The following is a 20136-nucleotide window of genomic DNA, read 5'->3' as shown; positions in this document are numbered from 1 at the left end:
AGATCTGTGTGAATGAGCACAGGGCAGAAATGCCTGCAGCAGCCTGCACGCGGGGTGAGGGGCCTGCGGAGAGCAGACAGCTCCCCCAGGTTGGCCGCCGGGCTCCCGTCCTGCCGGAGGCCTCCGCTCTGCTGGGTCCCCGTCACCTGCGAGCACGGCCCTCGTGCTCTCGTGAACTCGAGGTGCGGCTCCGACGCGCACGTGGGGAGCCAGGCCTGAGAACAGGCTGTGCTGAGGGCATCTACACAGCTAAGAAGACGAGAGCATTTTACAGTTTGAATTGTCAGCTGACCTTATCCCGACAGAAACGCGCGTTCACAGAGCCTGGGTGATGGATGTATGCGGCTGTTCATGGTAAAATCCATTCAACAATTCTGCACCTTTAACAATGTTTCCAATAAAATAATGAAAAAAGGTGTAATTGCACACGACTTATTTACTCTAAAGTACAATATAGTTTAATATAGAATTTATATTCTTCATTTCAAGTTGAAATACCTCTTACCCACTCAAATAATGTTTTAATCATCTTGATCTCAGAAACAAGACTATGAAACAGAAGTTAACGGATCTGAATCAGCAACAGGAAATGGCTTTGTATTAACTGTCGGGAAAACATTTACAAGACAGAGAGATTCCCATCATGGATGTACAGCACGTGAAGGTGAAGGCTAATTCTTAACAGGACTGCTATTATGTCCTTTTCAAAGATCAATAATTGATACGTAAACCTTGTTGAGACTGAGGCAAAAATCATTAGCCCAGGTGGGATCAACTACACCCAGTCCGGCAAACGCTCTCTACTCCTCTTCTCTGAAATCCATCCACAAATAAAAAGTATAAATTGCTTAACCTAAAGACTTATTGATATATTTATGTACGAATGAGAGGGATTCTATAATTGAAGCGTGTGTAAACCAGATGCTATTGTGACTCGTTTGATCTGTGCTGGCTGAGGCTTCTCCACTCTAAGACTGATTAGAGTGCCAGGATCTAGATATGGGTTAATTAAACAAAGCTTCTGTTTTTTCATTCTTAGGCTTGTTGATTCTAATTTTGGCCACACCCACCTTGATTCGTAAGTCTGTGCAGTAGCCTCATTTTAAAATAGAACTGCAAAGGATGGTCCTATTTCTTAAAATGGGGATAAAAGTTATGAATTTTATTTAATGATGACACTTTTTTGGAAATCTTGAAATGTCAATCTCTTTCAGAACCCGTGAATGAGAAAATGGTTTAGGAGCAGTACTCTGTGTTACTGTCAGAGCCCCAGGACCCTCAGCACGCAAAGCCCACCCGTGTCGGGGCACAGGCTAGGCCATGGACACCCAGGGATGCCTGGCTCTGAGCGTGCATCTCTGGAATCCAAAAACATGACACTGTCCTGAGAAGCCAGGCCTCCTGCTCTCATGCCTTACTGTCCCGGGCACTTTAGCACCTGGGGTTGCTGGACTGACACGTCTCGTCAAGGCATCCTAAAAATGACATCATTCGGGAAGACCTTTTGAAGTCTTTGAGCCAACATGTTTCTTAAATGCTTCCCTGCTACACGAACACAGACAGGGGTCCTTTACACCAAGATCCGCGTGAGCCCCGGAGCCGAGGTGCGCTTGGCATTTGGGGATGACACGACCCCATGGTCCCCATGCAGACCCACTGAGCTCCCAGAGGGGTTTTCATGACTTCTGTATTTACCGAATGGTCTCATGCATTTTTTTGGGTTTTTCTGGCGTGTTTTCCAAATGTCATTTATTTTCTTCCCGGATTGAAAAAGTTTATATATACTTGTTTCAATACATGGAAAATACAGAAGTCTACAGAAGAAAATAAACATAACCAAAAATAAGTATTACTAACATTTTGATATACTGTTTATTGCATTATCAGATCTGTTTCTGAGTTCCAACACAAACTTCTTTTGCATCCCAGTGCAAAAACATAAAATAGAATGATATTTGATCTATCTGGTTCCAAAACTGCAGAACAAGACTTTGGATAAAGATGGATACTTTCACAGCCTTCTAAGTAGCTGCAGGTATTTGCAGAGAGCTAGAAGGTTATACACCAAAATGACAGTATTGAAAAAACAATTATTTTTACAAAACTTGCCTCATATTCTTAAGAAGGTGAGGCCATATAGGTTAGACGAAAGAAAGTCTCAGGTTCTTTTACATCACCTTTGCCCACTGTCTCATGTTTTTTAAAAGTGTGGACTTCCGTACTTTTTTAATGCAGTGTTCTTAAAATATATCCAAGGGCTACCATCACAAAAAGCTTCTTGTGTTTATAGCTTAGAAGAACACATGTAAATGATCTAAATGTCTCACTGCTATGCAAAATATTAAATCAGAAATTTTTTTGGCCATAATATAAATCAAAATTTAGGTGTTCAAGTACGCAACATTCTTAACTGTTACACACAAAAACGTTACCACAGTGGGGCTGACCTCTGTGTTGGCAAGTGAACCCGTGTTTGCTTTCTTTTGTAAACGGTCAAGTTTCTTTCTGAACCGCATCAATGAACAAGGAAGCCAGATCCGGTTTCCCAGAGGCATCACTGGGGACAGAAATAGTCCTGAGTGCAGGAAATCAGTGAGTACCTAAACAGGCACCACGGGCTCTGGGGCAAACACCCCGTCATCAACACGCTCCTTCACGTCTCGCCACGGAAACTCCAGACATCAGCAAGCACGCTCATCCCGGCGAGGCAAAAGCTAACAATTCGTTCACAGAAAAACCATGCTACTTACATGTACATTAAGTAATGTATGTGACCCAAACCGGAACTTAACGTGCACGTAAATCCCGAGACGGAAGCCAGAATCCCCTCTAACGCCACCCGCTGCTCCCCAGCAGCATCCTTGCTGGCACCTCTCTCGTGTTCTCTCTTTAGTGGACAGGTGCACGGGTGGGAGTCACAGCTGCCCAGGGCAGGGGGTGAGCACAGTCTGAAGCAGCAGACACCAGGCTCTCTGAGGACAGCACTCGGGAGCGAGCGGGCGTGGCCACGCCAGCTGAAGGGCGCGCTCACGGACTGGTGGCAGCATCAGCGCCAGTCGTGTTTCTGGGAGGTCTGAACACTAGTTCTGTTCACCAACAGATCCCTTTGCAGGTCATCACTCGTATCCTGGATGGAGTGAGGGAGGAGGCATGCAGAAGACACTCCAGAAAGGAAAGAACCATCCAGCCCACTGGCCGGCATCCTTGTTTTCAATAATTAAAACAACACCTGTGAGGTACTCCCCCTTCCAGACTGTGCAGAACGGCCTCACACACCGCTGAGCGTGGGCCAGCAGGGGACACAGTGTGAGCTGAGAGACAGCTGCATGAGCACGGCTGACCCACTGCCCCCTCCAGGCAGCCCTCCCAGGAGGCCTGGCACTTGGACATGCAGACGCAGATACTTAGAAACCAGAACGCATCGGTTCCTACCTCCACATAGTCCTTGGCGTGGCCCCAATCTCGTTTGGCATCCAGATTCCCCAAACTGAAACATTCCAGTTGTCCGAGGTGAATCTTAGCTACTGAGCGGCTAATTTTTCGAGTAACAAAATTAGCTCCTAAAAGAGACAAAAGATGTATTATCAGTTGAGTGATTTTGACATTTAACAGTTTGGTGAACCAAACACAATCTGAGCCTCTGGGCATTTCTTCCACCCCCTGCCCCTCTAAAATAATAACAAAAGTAAACGACAGAGGCCACTGGCCGTCACTTAGGCAAGATCAGGAGCCCCACTCGAGCGTCACTCCAGCTCTGCGGCCGTGGCGAACACTGTGGGGCTGTCTTGCCATGCCCCGTGTGCTGCAGCGACACACGAGCAGGCCCCAGGCCAGAGAGCAGCTCTTGGAAGGCCAGTCTTTACACAGAAGAGTCAACAGGGTTGGACAAAGGGAAATGCCAGAATCTGTAATAAGACCATCCTGACTTTTAAGAACATAAACATCGTGTATTCCTATGAATAAGACTATTTCGGGGTTCATGAGAAGAGAGAGGAGACTAATCTGCCTCCCAGGTGTGACCACAGGAAACAAACCAGAAGTGCATATGGCTGCTGGAAGGGGGTGGTCCATCCTTCTTTATCTAAAGAAGGTGGAGCGCCAAAGAATTGATGCTTTTGAACTGTGGTGCTGGAGAAGATCCTTGAGAGTCCCTTGGACAGCAAGGAGATCAAACTAGTCCATCCTAAAGGAAATCAACCCTGAATATTCATTGGAAGGACTGATGATGAAGCTGAAGCTCTGATACTTTGGCCACCTGATATGAAGAGCCAGCTCACTGGAAAAGTCCCTGATGGTGGGAAAGACTTAGGGCAGGAGAAGGGGGTGACAGAGGATGAGATGGTTGGATGGCATCACTGACTCAATGGACATGAATTTGGGGAAACTCCAGGAGATAGTGAAGGACGGGGAAGCCTGGTGTGCTGCAGTCCATGGGGTCGCAGAGTCAGACACAACTTAGCGACTGAACAACAGCGATGGGCTCTCCAGGGCTAAGCGTGAGGTCTGAAGACTCTGTACTTACTACAACGTCACCTTCTAAATTCACGAAAGTGTTATCTGCAGGACAGCATTTCTGAATTCTCTATAAATATTTTGAAATGATCGGATGAAACGTATCATACCCGAAAGGAGTGAAACTGTTTTAATGTTCTCTGGTCTTTAATGAAAGCCTCTATCCACTATTAAAAGATCACAAAGAAGGAGAAAATTAAAAGGCACTTCTGAGGCAGCTTTATCTATGCCCCCGCATCTAAGCAAGGTTATCACAAAGCTACCAAAATCTCAAGGTAATTAACAGGCACGTGAGCTGGTCAGTGGTGGCGTCTCACAGTGTAGACAGATTGCCATCACAACTTATCACATTTCAGTAGCTTCAGCTTTGTTCTTCTGCAGAAGAAACAGGGAGGTGAGTGTTATGACAAAAGCGTGGGCTTCTAGACAAACCGACACAGAGATAAGGGGAGTTCTTATAAACAGGTTTTCTCAACTTTGGCTGGAAAAGCCCAGCACAAGTTCAAAAACACAGCAGACTCACTGCACAAACGTTGCAGGCACACTTATACCAACGCCCCACCACGAGTGACAGCGAGAATCTGAATCTTCAGCCTCTCTTGGCCGTTAACAGAGCACTTTCAGAAATCCAGCTTCAACTCTGCAGGGCACTGTATAATACACACAAGAGCTCCTTCAAAAAAGAGCCTTTGAATATGAAGTATTTATCAGGCACAACCCTTTTCAATCTACTATCAATTAGCAGCTTTTAATTTACTATTGATTTAAAGTGACAATTAAATTCAGGCTTGATGTCTATCTTTGTATTTTAGTGTCAGGACTCTGCTTCATCCTGAAGTTCCGTGGATAAATCTGTGATGTCAACTCACCTATGTTACATGAGTTAGTACTTCTTCTCTGTGGCCCAGTGGACACGGACACTGGGCCGTTCCCACCTCTCGGCTGTTGTGAACGGTGCTGTAGTGAACGCGGGTGCACCCCTTTCCATGTGGGGATCAAGTGTTCATCTCCCCTGGAATCACTGCAGATGGTGACTGCAGCCATGAAATTAAAAGACGCTTACTCCTTGGAAGGAAAGTTATGACCAACCTAGACAGCATATTCAAAAGCAGAGACATTACTTTTCCAACAAAGGTCGGTCTAGTCAAGGCTATGGTTATTCCAGTGGTCATGTATGGATGTGAGAGTTGGACTGTGAAGAAAGCTGAGTGCCAAAGAATTGATGCTTTTGAACTGTGGTGTTGGAGAAGACTCTTGAGAGTCCCTTGGACTGCAAGGAGATCCAACCAGTCCATTCTGAAGGAGATCAGTCCTGGGTGTTCTTTGGAAGGACTGATGCTAAAGCTGAAACTCCAGTACTTTGGCCACCTCATGCGAAGAGTTGACTCACTGGAAAAGACTCTGATGCTGGGAGGGATTGGGGGCAGGAGGAGAAGGGGACGACAGAGGATGAGATGGCTGGATGGCATCACCGACTCTATGGACATGAGTTTGAGTGAACTCTGGGAGTTGGTGATGGACAGGGAGGCCTGGCGTGCTGTGATCCATGGGGTCGCAAAGAGTCGGACACGACTGAGCGACTGAACTGACGGCAGCTCCGTGGAGCTTCCCTGGTGGCTCAGCACTAAACAATCTGCCTGCAATGCATGAGACACAGGTTCACTCCCTGGGTTGGGAAGACCCCCTGGAGAAGGAAACGGCAGCCCACTCCAGTACTCTTGCCTGGGAAAGCCCATGGACAGAGGAGCCTGTTGGGCTACACTCCACGGGGCTGTAAAGAGTCAGACACGACGTAGCGCTCGCGCGCAGGGCAGCTCCACAGCTAACCCACTGATCAGCCGCCAGCTGCGTGCTCACCAGCAGCGACTGGATTCTCATTCCTCCACATCCTCCCCAACAACTGTACGGTTTTATCTTTTTAATGGCAGTCACCCTTGTGGGTACTTAAGTGTTATCTCCTTGGGGTTTTGACTTGCATTTCTCTGACAACTAATGACATTAAGCACCTCCATTTTCATGTACGTATCAGCCACTGTGTATCTTCTTTGATGATATGTCTAATCAGGTTTTTTGTCCAATTTTTAAAGGACAATGTCACTGGTCTTTTTAATCTTGAATTGTAAGAATTCTTTATATATTATGGGACCGAGTCCTTTATCAGACATGATTTACAAACATTTTCTCTCATTGTATAAGTTATATTTTAATTTTCTTCATGGTGTCCTTTCACACACAATTTTTTTAGTTTTTTATGAAGTTCAATTTGTCTTTTTTTTTTTTTTTTTGACTGTATGAGCTTTTGGTGTCACATCCAAAAGGACAGTCTTGAAGATTTTCTCCCGTATGTTTAACGCCTTGGGTTGATTTGGTTCTTAAATGTAGGTATCTGACCTGGTTCCAGTTCATCTGTGTATGGTGAGGAGAAAAGGGCCCAGCTTGAGGCCCCTGCATGTGGCTATAGGGCTGCTCTGGTACGGCGTGTGTGCTGGAAAAGCTATGCTTTCTCCCACCTGAATGGCCTTTCACCTTCTGCTGAAAATCAGTTACCCATGGACACACGGGCTTATCACTGACCTTCAGTCCTGCTCCGTGGATCTAACACCTGCTGGCATGCGAGAACCACACACGTGATCAGCACAGGTCTGCGGGGACCGTCACAGCCCGGAAGTGCGAGTCTTCCGACTGCTCTTTCTGACTATTTTACCTTTTCTCAGTCCCTTGAATTTCCGTGTGAATTTTAGGACCAGCCTGTTAATTCTGCACAAAAGGGGCTGAACTTTTGCAGGAATGGTGTTGAATGTGCAGATCGGGGTGGGAGGGGGGCACTGTCCATCCTGACAGCACCTCATCTTTCTGCTCACCCGACGGGGGAGGGGCTCCCGCTGCTCTGGGCTTACCCAGCTGCTCTCAGCGATGCTGAGCAGTTTCCCGAGAGCACAGTCCCACTTTCGGTGAATTTGTTCCTGAGTGGTTTACCCCCTGTGATGTTGTTATAAGCGTAACTTCTCGGGATTTCATTTCCAGGTTCATTTTCAACATTTTTATTGCCACCATGTTTCACTAGTTAATTCTTGGGAGAGGCTTAAAGCGATTGTTTTTTTTTTTCAATTTGTTCTTTCCATAGAGCTGAGTGCCTGGATCTCAGTGGTAAGGAATCTGCCTGCAATGCCAGGAGACACAGGTTCGATCCCTGGGTCGGGAAGATCCCCTGGAGGAGGAGACGGCAACCCACTCCAGTATCCTTGCCTGGGAAATCCCATGGACAGAGGAGCCTGGTGGGCTCCAGTCCATGTGGTCACAGAGAGTGGGACACGTCTGAGCGGCCGAGCACACACGCATGCACTTCATTTTCACTCATTACACAAGCTTCTTGTTTTCTGGAGAGAACTATATGAAACCACTCACCTGAGGGCTGAGGCCTGGAGGGCACAATGTCCAGCCAGGCCCACCATGCAGATGGAGGAGGAGAGGCCCACGGGCCGGCCTGAGCCGCCCCCTGGCTCCTGCCACTGCTGCTGGCACCAGCCTGCCACGAGGCAGGAGGCGCCCTGCCTGGACGGGGTCGCTGGTGTGGCTGTGCTGGTAGAGCACACAGAGAATGGAACTTCTGTAAGTGTGCACATACATGCTTGATTTCCAACAGCCTTCACTACAAGACCTCAGCCAGGATGAAGACCAAGAAACGGAAAGTCGGCCCAGCGAACTGACAACTGAAGGCCGCTGGCCGCTGGCCCTGCCACCCAGACCACGTGGCACTCTGGACAGGCACACCTGCCAGGCCACGCCTTGGGCGCCCACCCGGGCACATGGCGCTGCAGACCGTGAGCCATCACAGACGCAGGCGCGTCAGGCCCGTCGCGTCCGGTCTGTAAAACGGGGACAGCAACAGTGCTGCCCGTGCAGGTCGATGCTTCGGAAATTCCGGGTGAATGTGACTAACGCAGTCTCAATGTGTCGCCTACTACCACAATTACTACATTACAAAGTCGACGGTACCTGTAATTCAACCTCAACGAGAGGTCCAGATTTCTTAGTTTGTTCATGACTAAGTCCCTTAACTCTCTGATTTTGGAAGTCTGAGAATGAGAATAGATCTAAGTAAACAGCCAGAGGCAGGCGGGTGGACTTACACACCCAAAGCACCGATAAACATCTCTTATATTGTATGTTGTAGGTTACTTTTTCAAGATAAATTCATTAGCCAAGGAAAAACAGAATACACACAAAAGTGTATACTAATAAGAAGGAAACCAATCAAAATGAGTTTTAGTCCAAATATTAGCTGAGATTGAGATCAGGAGCTTTTCTAGCATTGACGGAACGAAAAGTTCAGAACTTTTATTGTGGCAAATAGCAGACAAAAAACTCCATTAAAACCCCATTTCGCCCCATTAAAAAACACCAAACTATGCTGGATAAAATATGACGACCATTCACTGAATTTCAAAGCTGAGTCTGCACATACCGCCCGGGTCACAGGTGGGCCCCGAGGGGTCAGGCTGGGAGTGGGTGGGACATCACCTGAGGCCCCGGAAAGAGCTTCAGCTCTCAGCTCCAACTGGAGGCAAAGGGTGAGGCTTCCAGAGAGGTCCACACGCCCTGGGAGTCACTCTTAATTCTGTCACTTTTATCAGTGCCTGGTAAGTCACTTCAGTCACATCAGACTCTGTGCAACCCTATGGACCATAGCTGGCCAGGCTCCCCTGTCCGTGGGATTCTCCAGCCAAGGACACTGGCGTGGGTTACCATTCCTCCTCCAGGGGATCTTCCGACCCAGGGACTGAACCTGTCTCCTGCGCTGCGGCACATCCTTCACTGCTGAGCCACTGGTAAGGGTGATCACGTACCTTTCCTGAGCAAAAGTGCCTAACAGTCTCCAGCTGTACTAGGTTGGAGGTGATAAAGTCAGGTTCCTCTCAGCTTTAACTCTGCAGGTTTCTTGACTGCTCTGAATAGCTCCCAGGGTCTCTTTTCAGAGAAGACAGGTCTGTTTATAATTTTGAACTGGAAAGGCTGTGCATATTCCCATCTGTACCAATTTTCCTTCTCATCCTACCTTCTTGAATCTCTCTTCTGGCATCCTTTCCTTTCTTCTTAAAATGTATACTTTAAAATTTCCTTCAAAGTGGAGAACTGTCTGGCTTGATTCTGAGAGTCCTCACAACCCCAAGTTGAAGGCTGCTCCTCCCAGCAGTGCGGGCACTAACACACGCCTTCTGGCGCTGGTCTGTCCTGGATGAGAGTGCGGCCAGCGCGAGCGCCCTTCCCCTTTCTCGTCCGGGGAGACTAACGACGCCCTCTCCCTCTTCAGCCCTTGGAGTCCAGGCGTCCAGATGCGGCTTCTGCTCGGTGCCCGCGGAGCCTTCCCGTGTCTGTGCGACACTTGGGCCTCCTCGTGCACTGCCTCCTCTTCACTCTATTTTCTTCTTTCTGTTTCCTTCTGGGAAAGAACACTAGACCCTCCCATGTTACCTTACAATCTCTTCACTTCTTTTTAAAATAATTTTCCTCCTTCTGCCTGTCTCTGCAACATCCAGGGTAACTTCCTTAGAGCCATGTCATTCTCCTCGGTGTCTAGTATTTAAGTCAAACATTTAACTCTTTGTTTAAATAGTCTTTTACATCTAAAGTCCTCTCTGCTTCTTTGCAGATCTACTAGGTATTTTTCATATTCTGATCTTGTTTCTTTTTTTATGATTTTTCATTTTACGATTTTTCATTTAAACACACCCTGGAGTTCTATATTCTGATTTAACAGTTCTGAGTTCACTGGTGACTGATCTCGTCTCCTCTGTGGATTCGGACTCACTTGCTTCCTGGCACACTTGGTGGCACTCCCAGTTCTTGGTGAGCAATAATCTGCTGGAAGCCAGGGGCACGTCTGACAAGGACAGTCGTCTCCGGGGAAGGTCTGCTTGCTTCCGGTCGAGGGTGCACAGAGATACCGCCCTGCCATCTCCCCTCACCTTCTCCAGCCCCAGGGGCACAGGGTTCTGTCCCCACTTCCACGGGAAGGTCCAGACTGAGCCCCCCCAGAGGCTGGGTGGTGAGAGGCCTCCTGGGTCACCACTCCTGGGTGGGCGGAACCAGCGGGCGCTTTGCTGTCCCTCACGCCCCCCGCCTGCCAGTGGGCAGGGCTGCTGGGAAGACCAGCCAGACCTGAAGGGAGAACCTGCTGCTCCACACACCTGGGCACAACGCGAGCAACCAGCCACGCTGGACACACTTAGTTCTACTTTACACATTCAGAAAACTGATTTTACTGTTTTATTTCGTATGGAGTTTGTCTGTACATTGACTACATGTACTTAAAAAATACGTAAAAACCTGAAATCGGTCTATTTTGCTCACGCTATTTTTCTGGCTCAAATACACTTATCTGTAATGATTTTTTCACGCACAGGCAAACTCATGAAATTCAAGAGGACTCTGTTTTTCTGGGCCTTTCCCTCCTGCCAGGCCTCACGTCCTGTGAGGCCTGATGACCAGGACCCACTGAGAAGCTGGGGAGCAGGACACTCAGGCTCAGGGGGGAGCCCAAGCCAGACCCCAAATCCCTGGCTCTGTTCCCGTGTTTGATCCTTGAGCATGTGTGTGCGGACATCCAAGCCCTTGTTCTATTAAACTTTCTAATCTCATCTCACAAAGCACCCACATAACACCCCCCAAGTCAAATACCTTCAAGACAAAACTTGAAGGAAAAGAAGACGGGACAAAATTCACAAAGCACACACCTTTAACTGCCAGTAGTAAACCGGAAGACGTGAAGACCACACACTTAGTGAGAATCACAGAACTAGATTATCTGGTGAAGCGCACTCTCTCCCACAGAGCACCACTCCAACAAGCCTTTTTAACAATGCCACAGTGGACAGCATAAGGAGACTGAGCGGCTCTGAGGGACGACGTGCCAGGGAGCCCCCAGGTCCCCGGGACAGCTCTTCCATCGTTCACAAGACAAAGTCATCTCTTCTCTGGCCGAGCACTTGTCGCAAGCCCTGCAGCTCTGAGTGTGGGGGACTGGAGCAGGCCGCCTGCCCGTGCCCGGGGCTGTGTGAGCACACACACACACGCGTGTGAGCCGTCCCCATCGGCACCAGGCAGCAGGAGAAGCGACCACGGTACCTCCAGTAAAATTCTACCCCGCTGCCCGGCACTGTATCCAGACGCTCTTGATTGAGAGGCTTTTGGAATTAGATAAAGCATAGAGACAGCTTGGATGACGTTCTTCGGCAAACAGAAATCGTTCCAATGTTCCTTGAACCCCTGGCAACCTCCGCGGAGCCCACGTCCCACCCCGCAGGGATCCGGGCTGCCCCGCCAGGCAGGGCCCGGGCCAGGCGCGGTGCAGACGGGGTGGAGAAAGAGGAGACGCGGGAAGGTCACGGCCAGCGGCGCAGACCGCGGAGATCAGAGGGCCCGTACCTCCTGTGCTGCGAGCCCGGCCAAGAGCAACAGCGTCTGACTGCGGGGACCCGGTGGACAAGAGGCCCATTCACGGCGTGAGCTACCAGCTCCAGGCAGCTCGTCATAAATGTGGGCTGAAGAGAGAGGCGCGGGCTGCTCTGCTGTTTGTTCCAGCGCTCGCTGCCCTTCCCGGGGAGCCGGCTCCTCACGTGCCTGCATGCTCACCCTCCTGTCCTGGGCTGCCCTGGGCACTCAACCCTCGGGGCGACCGCCCCGGAGACGCAGTGTTCCCAGGAGGAAACACGCCTTGGAGCCACACAGGGACTTGCACACCATCCTTTGAAACCCTGTACAAAATCCTTTGTACTGAAATGATCTGTTAACGTTAAAAGACGACTCCTCTCCTGTGGACCTGGGTCGCGTCCGGGCTGCGCCCAGGAAGGGGCACGTGGTGCATCAGGAAGGCAGTGCCTCTCCCCGGCCAGGGTCGCTCGTGACCACGGAGATTCCATCTCGGCTCAGAACCATCCTGACCACTGAGACGCGGAGCACAGCCACTTCACGGAAATGTCACGTTCAAGGTAACTTTAAAAAGCCAGCATCTGCTTATAGGCATTCCAGTGCAGAGACTGCAAAGTGAGAAAACCTCCCAAAGGCTTTGCTTCAAGCCCTTCACTGATGGGCAACAGGAACAAGACAAAGGTTCACACGTGGAGGCCACGCGCCCCTTTGTAGGGTCATCTCCCTCTGTGCTTGGGGTCCAGTTCCTATATAGAACAGTGAGCAAACGTGGGCCCCAGCAAACAGCGGAGAGCAAGCGACATCTCTGCACGGCAGGCTGGCACAAGCCCCGGGGCAGGTGCCGTCCACTCCCACGGACGTGGCCACTCCACTGCTCACCGCCCATTCCAGGAAGCAAGCTCACGTTCATGACCACTGAACTTCATTAACTAGCAGTATTTGCCTGCGTTGTTCAGTTAGAGGGGCATTTATGTGTCATTTTTTCACAATGGTGTATTATTAGCTCACGACTGCGCTGGGCCCAGAAGTTTGTTGTTCAGTCACTAAGTCACGTCCGATTCTGTGACCCCGTGGACAGCAGCCCGCCAGGCTCCCCTGTCCTTAACTATCTCCCAAAGTTTGCCCAGATTCAAGTCCATTGAGTCGGTGGGCCCAGCAGAGTAGATGATACTTGTTATTAAGGATATTTTCAGTTACTGCCTGATTTTCTTTCTTACAAGAAGATGCCGTGTCTGCAGGCTTAGGAAACACTTCAGCTGCATCGTCCACCGGGCCCTCCTGTGAGCACCATCCCAGGGCCGTGCACGCGGCCTCACATCCACGCTGAGGTTCGCAGCAACCACGTTCAGCCCGGCTTCCTCCAACAGAAACCTCACAGCTCCTCTGAGGATCACCTCCGTCTTCTTTACGAGGTTTGCTCCTTCTGCACAAATCCATTGTTAGGGTTTTAAGAGGGACCTGGGGCCAGGCTGAGACGTTTCCTGTGGACTTCACCGCAGCCTCCTCAACGTCTTGTGGGCACAGGGGCTTCCCCTTCTCCACTGGTAAGATGCTGCTGAGCACCCACCTTCCTCACGGCCAGGAAGTGCTCTCTGCGGTCGGACTGTGGTCGCACTTCCTCAACTGCGGCCGTTATGGGCTACTTATCCTTCTGCACATCCTCTTTGGTGCCTTTTCAGACACCCCGAACTTACTAGACGTTCAGCAAGTGTTATTGCAATGATACGCCTATTCTGGCCGGAGAAGGCAATGGCACCCCACTCCAGTACTCTTGCCTGGAAAATCCCATGGGCGGAGGAGCCTGGTAGGCTGCAGTCCATGGGGTCGCGAAGAGTGGGACACGACTGAGCAACTTCACTTTCACTTTTCACCTTCATGCTTCAGAGAAGGAAATGGCAACCCACTCCAGTGTTCTTGCCTGGAGAATCCCAGGGATGGGGGAGCCTGGTGGGCTGCCATCTATGGGGTCACACAGAGTCAGACACGACTGAAGTGACTTAGCAGCAGCCTGTTCTGGCAGAAATAAGCCTTCTTCAACATCAACTTTGGCCCACTCTGGGAGTTTTGATGTGACCCATCAATCAGGTCCATGCAGACCACGAATGTCTGTGTAACAACACCTGGGAGTGTCCGTTCAGCCAGGGCTGTAGGAAGACGGGAAGGGTCTGCTGAGAGGTTGAGCCTAAGCTCTAACTTCCTGAACGGACCCAGGACCGGAAGCCTAGGGGTCCATCAGCCAGTAACTACCAAGATCAGAGAAGCAGTTGGGCCGACTTCCACTGACCCAGTGGGAAATGCTGAATATTCTCAAAGCCTCCTGTCTGAAGTTCTCACCGTCCTGGCATTAACAGCTTGAGGGAGGAACCACAGGCACCACACCCTGCCCCAGAGCTCAGCTGGCCCCAAAGCTGCAGGAGCAGCACGCCCTCCCCGAGGACAGCGCTCCCCATGAGCGTGGGGAGGGGCCCCGCCCCAGCTCCTGGCATCAGAGTGGAGCCCCGTGGGCGCGCTCTCAGGCCCCCGGCCCGGACTCACAGGCCCCTCCTGTTTTAACAGCCCGAAGCTGGTGCCGCCCTCAGCCCTCCTGGGTCAGACCGGCTGTGCGTCTCGGCTCTCAGCGAGGGCGCCGCCAGCCGGCTCCGCACCTGCGCGTGGGCTAAGCCCGCACCGCGTGCCGCGCGCGTGGGCAAGCGTCTGACCAAGCGGAAAGGACGTCAGTGGCTCAGGCAAAGCCCCCAGCGCGCCTCGCCCTCACGCCCGGGCCACAGCCTCAGGAGCCGCGCTGTGCCGTGGGCTCTCCGCCGCGCCCCTCACGGGCGGGCGGGCGGCCGGCTGCCACGATGCTTCGGGACCGCGGACGCCCAGGCCAGAGGCCGCCATCGAGCCCCGAGTCGTCCTCGGCTGGCTGCACGCAATGCTCCGCTTCCTCCGGCTGCTTACTGCAGCTCCTTCCCCACCCTCCTTTTCTTTCTTTACCACCAGTATTTTCTACAGAAAGAGTTTTCCTCTGCGAAGGATGAGCTAAGGAGAGTAACGTGGCTTTAGAAGAATCATTTCTGCTCAGAGTTTGGTCTCTAACTGAACTCTGGGAATTGAAAATAAACGCGTACGGGACACTTCCCACCGCAACGTGGTGTCCGGTATTCTGGAAATTACTGACACTTCACCACATCTCGCCTACCTTAATCACCCCTTAACAAGGTCTGAGAGCTGAACTTCTCCAACTTATTCAGGAAAGACAAGTCACCTCTCCCTTCATGAGTCTCCCCCATTCCTTCATGATTATTGCATTTGAATGTGAGGTGGCCACAGATGGGCGTCCCTTCTCCAGAGCACCTTCAGCAGCGGTGATGTAACGGTGTGCTAATAACCCTACTTATAGAGCTTCCTCCCAAGATCACAGTCCCTTAAGTGAAGACAGTCATCCTTCCATTTCACAGGTGAGAAAACTGAGGCTCAGACAGATGACAGGACTTGCCGAAGTTGCCCCTGTCATAAGTGGAGGAGGCTGGCTTGGATCTAAGCGGTTGATGACTCCTGGGTCCTCCCCTGAATCCAAGCCAATGAAAAAGGGGAGCAAAGCCTTTTTTGCTCAAAACAAAACAGGAAAAAGAAAGCTTTGGCTCAAACTAAATTTTGGGGAAAATGCCATTTGACAAAAAATTTGCAATGTATCTTATAATAAAATTTAAACAATAATTGTATTTTTTTTTCTTAGTATCACCAAAATGTATAGCAGGTTTGTTTTTTGTTTTTTTTTTTCTGGTTTGCATTTCTTTGACAAAACATTTTGCACTTCACAGGACCATTAATGAAAATATGTGAACCGTTTTTAAAAATACTTAAAAGGTTTCATTAATTTTCCCCAGGGTCTCACACAGGCCTTTGGTGTTTATCCATAATTCTTCCATATTCATCATCATCTGTTTTTGGCTTCCCTAATTCAAACGTTCACTGGCTTAACTTCCAGAATCTCACTTGCAAATAGCTTTTCCTGTGGTTCCAGTGATTCTCCAGGACCTCCTCCATCTCTTCTTTCTGCAACGCACGGACGCCTCGGCGGCCACTCTAAGCCATCTGTAAACATCACGATCGGTTCTCAGTGTTTGGCTCAAACACACTTCTGGCTGGCAGCCCCGCGGGATGTACGCTCTTCAGGCCGCGGCTGCCAGGGCCCCGCTCCGAGGGCCACTCCCTCAGACAGGGTCTGGGGGTGGTCGGTGTCCAGAGTCCAGCCTCCAGGACTCAGCAAGGGAAGCACGGGAGGAGGGAAGAGAAGGGAGGGGCAGGGAGGCGCACAAAGGCTCTCGGTGCACTGGAACCGAGCTCCTGTGTCACACCTGCGCCCCGCTTCTCCCCTGCACGGCCCCCACGCGTACGCAGCACGGTCAGCTCAGCGGTCCTCACAAGACAGCCTGAGCTGGACGTGGTCCCGACACGGAAGAGGACCGAGGGCTGCCCGAGTCCCTGCCACGTGGCCCCGGCCCGTGCCTGGCTCTGCGTGGCCTGCGGCCCCGCGGACACTGCCAGCTTACAGGTGGGGGGCGTGCTACGTGAGACCCAACAGTCATCAGTTTGGTTTCAAATGTAAATGCCACAGAAATCGCAAAAAATTAAAAAAAAAAAATCAGTGTTAACAATCCTGGAAATGTCCTCTCAGCGGGTGAGAAGGGACTTGACTTTCTTGAGTGGTGATAACCGCTCGCTGAGACCAAGCCTCACCTCAGGCGTCCTTCGTGCGCTCTGCTGGTGGCTCGGTGGCGCCCGCCAGTGCTGAACACAGGTGCAGTCCCCGGTCCTGAAGGCCCCACGAGCCGTGGGGCAGCTGGGCCCGTGCACCACGGCTTCTGGGCTTGTGCTCCGGAGCCTGCAGGCTGCAGCCGCTGAGACCCGCACACCCTGGAGGCCGCGCACCACAGCCAGAGCAGCCCCACAGGGAGAGGCGCACGCACTGCAACTAAAGAAAAGCCCCCGGAGCCCCAGAGCCGGCACAGCCGGAAGTAAAGGGACGGTAACATTCTAAAGTCTTAAAAAGAAAAAACAGTCCAGCGTGTCCGATCAGTTACACCGCATCTTCTGCAGAAAAGAACAGGCAGACAGCTCTGTGACGTTCAAGTGTCACAGTCCACAGGGGTGACAGGGGCCCAGAGGACTAGTCAGAGGCCACCAGGAGCCTGGTAGGGCCACAGTGAGCAGCCAGCAACCTCATCATGAACGCAGGTGGAATGGGTCGGCATTGCGCCTGCAGGCCTGGGCTGGGCCCTCGTGTGGGCTTCAGGCAGTGACCTCATCGTGAACGCAGGTAGAATGGGTCGGCGTTGCGCCTGCAGGCCTGGGCTGGGCCCCCGTGTGGCTACTCATGCCTGGATTTCACAACACGTGGCTGCGCTATTTTTGGTAATTCAGGCTGTGATGCTCACCCAAAACCGCAGAGCACTCGTAATGCACAACTATACAGATACATAGTTGGCTGATGTGACAATGGTTTCCATGTTTCTTAGTATGTCTATAGCGCTGCAATTCAAATTTACCAGCCAGGTTGACAAATACTAACTTAAGTCATTTTTTAAAAAGATTACCTTATTTACAAATAGACATCCACATACAGAAAGGGGAGTGCTTTCTGCCCATCAGGATTAAATACAAGCCAGTTCCAACTATTGAATGTACACCATGCATCCTCTTATCCCCTAGGGCATTAAACAGCTGTGAGTTTGAATCATTTCAAAGGAAAACTCTCATACTCAGGGAGCCTCTACAGAAACGTTACTATGGCCCTACGCACTGAGGGATGGCCTAGGACATGGATCCACAGTTTATTCCCAAAGGAAAGCTGTGCTCTGATTTACAACGAAAGATAAAAATGCTCATGTACTTCGGAGGTGGAGGGAGTGCAATGGACCCACTCTGGACGTGGGCTGTGGAAATGGGCCCCTATGAAGTGAGAGCTCATCCCCAGCTGATCAGAAGAGCCGTGAAGAAACTCCTCTGGTCTCAGGCTTCCCTGACTCAGGCCTGACCTCCAAGACCTAAGGCCTAAACAGTTTTACAGGGAACTATTTAAATCAGATTTCTTTTCTCCTGTGTTTAGGTGAACATTTGCTAAACTCTAGGAAGGAACTTCACGTTCACTTTTCACTTTCATGCATTGGAGAAGGAAATGGCAACCACTCCAGTGTTCTTGCCCGGAGAATCCCAGGAACCGCAGGGCCTGGTGGGCTGCCGTCTCTGGGGTTGCAGAGTCGGATACGACTGAAGCGACACAGCAGCAACAGAAGCAGCAGGAAGGACTGACCACAAAGTAAAAGTGCTACATTAAGAAAAAGAAGCTGCTGGTCTTGAGAGGACACTCGTCTAGATTTGGTGACAACCTCTGGGGCCGTCACCCCGACACGCGCCCGGGGACTCTTGCCCGGGGGGTACCTGTGCTTGTAGGCTGTTCAGGAGCATCCCTGCCCAGCCAAGGTGCTGGCAGCAAGCACCCAGCACGCCTCCCACCGGGAGTGAGAGCCAAAAGCGTCTTCAGGTGAATCACATGTCCTCTGGGGGCAGGTCACATTCTCCCCACCTCGCTCCCATCCCAGTGGAGAACCTCTAGTCTGGAGGGTTAATCTTATATTTACAGCAATGAATAAAGAACAATCTTTAGAAAACTAAAGGGGAAAACTCTAAAATTTTACTATGGTTTGAGTAGTTAATTCTCGCAATTATAGTTTTTAAAAATCTGAAGATTAACATGTTAATATAGTTAAGACATTTTAAAAAGCAAAATACTTGGCAAAAAAAAAAAAAAAAAGCTCAAGTCTAAACCTTAAAACTACAAGTTCACGAACCTTCCAGAGTCTCCCAGTCAGGTGAATACTGTGTTTAGATATATATATGATTTCTTACGCAGCCTGTGTTTAGAGGAATGTGCTGTAGCATCTAAAAGGTCTCCGCTCCTAAGCAGTCGCTGGACACCACGCACGTGCGGAGTCGAGCTGCTAACCGTGGGCGTACTTAAGGCGCTTTACCACTGCGCACTGTCGCACGGGGTTGTAACGCATTTTGCACGAGCTCTGCTTTTCCTCCAGGCCAGCTCAAGGTCAGTTTTTTACTTTAAGTCACATTTGTATTTTACTGTCATAAATCTAATGTTTCATTATGATCATTTCTACTAAACATCTGAAAGGCACACGGCATTTAACCAAAAGAATTCACATCTTTCACCAAAGATATGAGCCATTGCTTCATTCCATTTTGAAGCCCAGCTCTGCTTCTGGGGGTGACCTGCTCCAATGCCAACTCCAAAGCGTCACCACGGGTGATTTCTACAGATACAAGCAATGTGGAGGTCGACCCTCCATCCCCAGGGCTGTGCCAGCCCCGCACCGGCATCAGTCAGTGCCGAGAACCTTGAACACCTCACCCTCATGCCGACCCTCCATCCCAGGGCCGTGCCAGCCCCGCACCGGCATCAGTCAGTGCCGAGAACCTTGAACACCTCACCCTCATGCCGCTTCAGCTTCTTCAGTAATGAGACAAATGGGATGAGAAGACTACACTCCTCCTCCTCAAGGATCCTGAGCGCCTCTGGGGGGAGCACACGCAGGTGGGCGGCCGCTGTTTGCCCCCTGAAAGCTCTTTCAGAGAAACAGTGTCACCTCATGGGCCACTATGTACTTTTACATTAAGAAATCTTAAAAAACAGAAGTGTGTATGCATTACCACATACACAGAGAGAAATGTGTAAGTTTAACAAGTCTGTCAAAATATGTCCACAAGTATCTTTAGAGTATTGAATGAACATGTCAGCTGCAGCAAAAACAGCTCATGAGTACAATGACCTTCCCAGTGGGCTTGCTTTCAATGTTCTAATCTATAGAATAGTCTCATATTTTATCATGATAACCGATATATTTGAAAAGAAGCTACTTTCTCTTCACAAGCTACTTTAAAGTAATTTTAAAACTTCTCAGCATTTTTTACATAGTCTAATTTCTACAGTTAACAGCTCTGTGACATCAGTCTCTGATTAGCTTTCCAAAGAAAGAGCAACAAAAACAAAAAGATTCTTTGCATGTGATATTTTCCTCACAGAAATGTAATAGTTCTAGACAATAAGCACGGCCTTTACTTCCTAAAGAGGGAACATATAAACCTGTGTCTTCAGGAGTAAGGTGGTACCACTGCCACACGTGTGGCAGTCAGAACACG

At 50.2% G+C, this 20136-nt stretch overlaps 1 protein-coding gene across 2 annotated transcripts in view; it reads right to left on the bottom strand.

The window, feature by feature from the left end:
* Nucleotides 1-20136, bottom strand: part of GMDS (GDP-mannose 4,6-dehydratase) — a 433555-nt gene that overhangs the window by 215200 nt on the left and 198219 nt on the right. For both annotated transcript variants that reach the window (XM_061399004.1, XM_061399005.1), the window contains exon 7: nucleotides 3433-3560. In XM_061399004.1, coding sequence (XP_061254988.1) covers nucleotides 3433-3560 — 128 coding nt within the window. The remainder of the gene's footprint in view (nucleotides 1-3432; nucleotides 3561-20136) is intronic.

Source organism: Bos javanicus, chromosome 23, assembly GCF_032452875.1.
Source record: "Bos javanicus breed banteng chromosome 23, ARS-OSU_banteng_1.0, whole genome shotgun sequence".
In the NCBI taxonomy this organism is placed as follows: domain Eukaryota; kingdom Metazoa; phylum Chordata; class Mammalia; order Artiodactyla; family Bovidae; genus Bos; species Bos javanicus.
The sequence above is the reverse complement of the archived record's forward strand: the minus strand, read 5'-3'. Positions and strand labels throughout refer to the sequence as shown.